At 54.8% G+C, this 1,561-nt stretch overlaps 1 protein-coding gene across 1 annotated transcript in view; it reads left to right on the top strand.

The window, feature by feature from the left end:
• Positions 1–1,561, top strand: part of LOC106809190 (serine/threonine-protein kinase WNK1-like) — a gene marked incomplete at its 5' end in the record, with an annotated part of 29,477 nt that overhangs the window by 4,445 nt on the left and 23,471 nt on the right. Inside the window, 1 exon segment of the mRNA XM_014812184.1 lies at positions 381–538. Coding sequence (XP_014667670.1) covers positions 381–538 — 158 coding nt within the window.

Below are 1,561 nucleotides of genomic sequence, written 5' to 3'. Positions count from 1 at the left end.
GTGGGTTGTGTATGTGCGTGCGAGCGTGCGTGCGTGCGTGCGTGCGTGCTTGTGTCTGCATGTGTGACCTGTTGTCTGTAACTGTTGCTACAGGTGCTCCTCTGAGTTCATGGCCTGTCTGTCTCTATGTGTATGTGTGACCGGTCTATGTGCGTGTGAGTGACCGGTGTCTGTCTGTATGTGTGACCTGTGTGTGTGTGCGTGCACGTGCGTGCATGCGTGCATGCGTGCGTGCGTGCGTGTATGTGACCGGTGTGTATTTGTCGCTGCAGGTACTCCTGAGTTCATGGCTGGTGTATGTGTGTGTGTACATGCGTGCGTGCGTGCGTGCGTGCGTGCGTGCGTGCGTGTATGTGACCGGTGTGTATTTGTCGCTGCAGGTACTCCTGAGTTCATGGCGCCGGAGATGTATGAGGAGCATTACGACGAGGCGGTCGACGTCTACGCGTTCGGCATGTGCATGCTCGAGATGGCCACCAACGAGTACCCTTACTCTGAGTGCAACAACCCCGCGCAGATCTACAAACGCGTTACCACGGTACGCTGCTCTCTCTTCCTCATCCTCTTCCTCCTCCTCATCCTCCTTCTCTTCGTCCTCTTCCTTCTCTTCCTCCTCCTCCTCCGCCACCAACGAGTACCCTTACTCCGAGTGCAACAACTCCGCGCAGATCTACAAACGCGTCACCACGGTACGCTGCTCTCTCCTCATCCTCCTCCTCATCCTCCTCTTCCTTCTCTTCCTCTTCCTCCTCCTCCGCCACCAACGAGTACCCTTACTCTGAGTGCAACAACCCCGCGCAAATCTACAAATGCGTCACCACGGTACGCTGCTCTCTCCTCTTCATCCTCCTCCTTCTCATCCTCCTCTTCTTTCTCCTCGTCCTCCTCTTCCTTCTCTTCCTCCTCCTCCTCCTCCTCACCAACGAGTACCCTTACTCTGAGTGCAACAACCCCGCGCAAATCTACAAATGCGTCACCACGGTACGCTGCTCTCTCCTCCTCCTCCTCCTCCTCCTTCTCCTCATCCTCCTTCTCCTCATCCTCCTCTTCTTTCTCTTTGTCCTCCTCTTCCTTCTCTTCCTCCTCCTCCGCCACCAACAAGTACCCTTACTCTGAGTGCAACAACCCCGCGCAGATCAACAAACGCGTCACCACGGTACGCGGCTCTCTCCTCTTCATCCTCCTCCTCCTTCTCTTCCTTCTCCTCCGCCACCAACGAGTACCCTTACTCCGAGTGCAACAACCCCGCGCAGATCTACAAACGTGTCACCACGGTACGCTGCTCTCTCCTCCTCATCCTCATGCTCCTTATCATCATCATCATCATCATCATCATCATCATCATCATCATCATCATCATCATCAGAAACAGCAGCAGCAGCATTGTCGTCATCATCATCATCGTCTCTTCAACCTTCTGTTCCTCCTCTCCTTCTTCACCCTTATGATCACCATCCTCTCCTTCCACCTCACTCTTCTGCTTCTTTTCCTCTTCATCCTTCCCCACCTCCCCACCCAAACACAAGGAACCCCTCCCCACCTCCCCACCCAAACACAAGGA

Source organism: Priapulus caudatus, unplaced genomic scaffold, assembly GCF_000485595.1.
Source record: "Priapulus caudatus unplaced genomic scaffold, Priapulus_caudatus-5.0.1 Scaffold335, whole genome shotgun sequence".
Lineage (NCBI taxonomy): Eukaryota > Metazoa > Priapulida > Priapulimorpha > Priapulimorphida > Priapulidae > Priapulus > Priapulus caudatus.
This window is presented reverse-complemented; position numbering and strand designations above follow the sequence as displayed.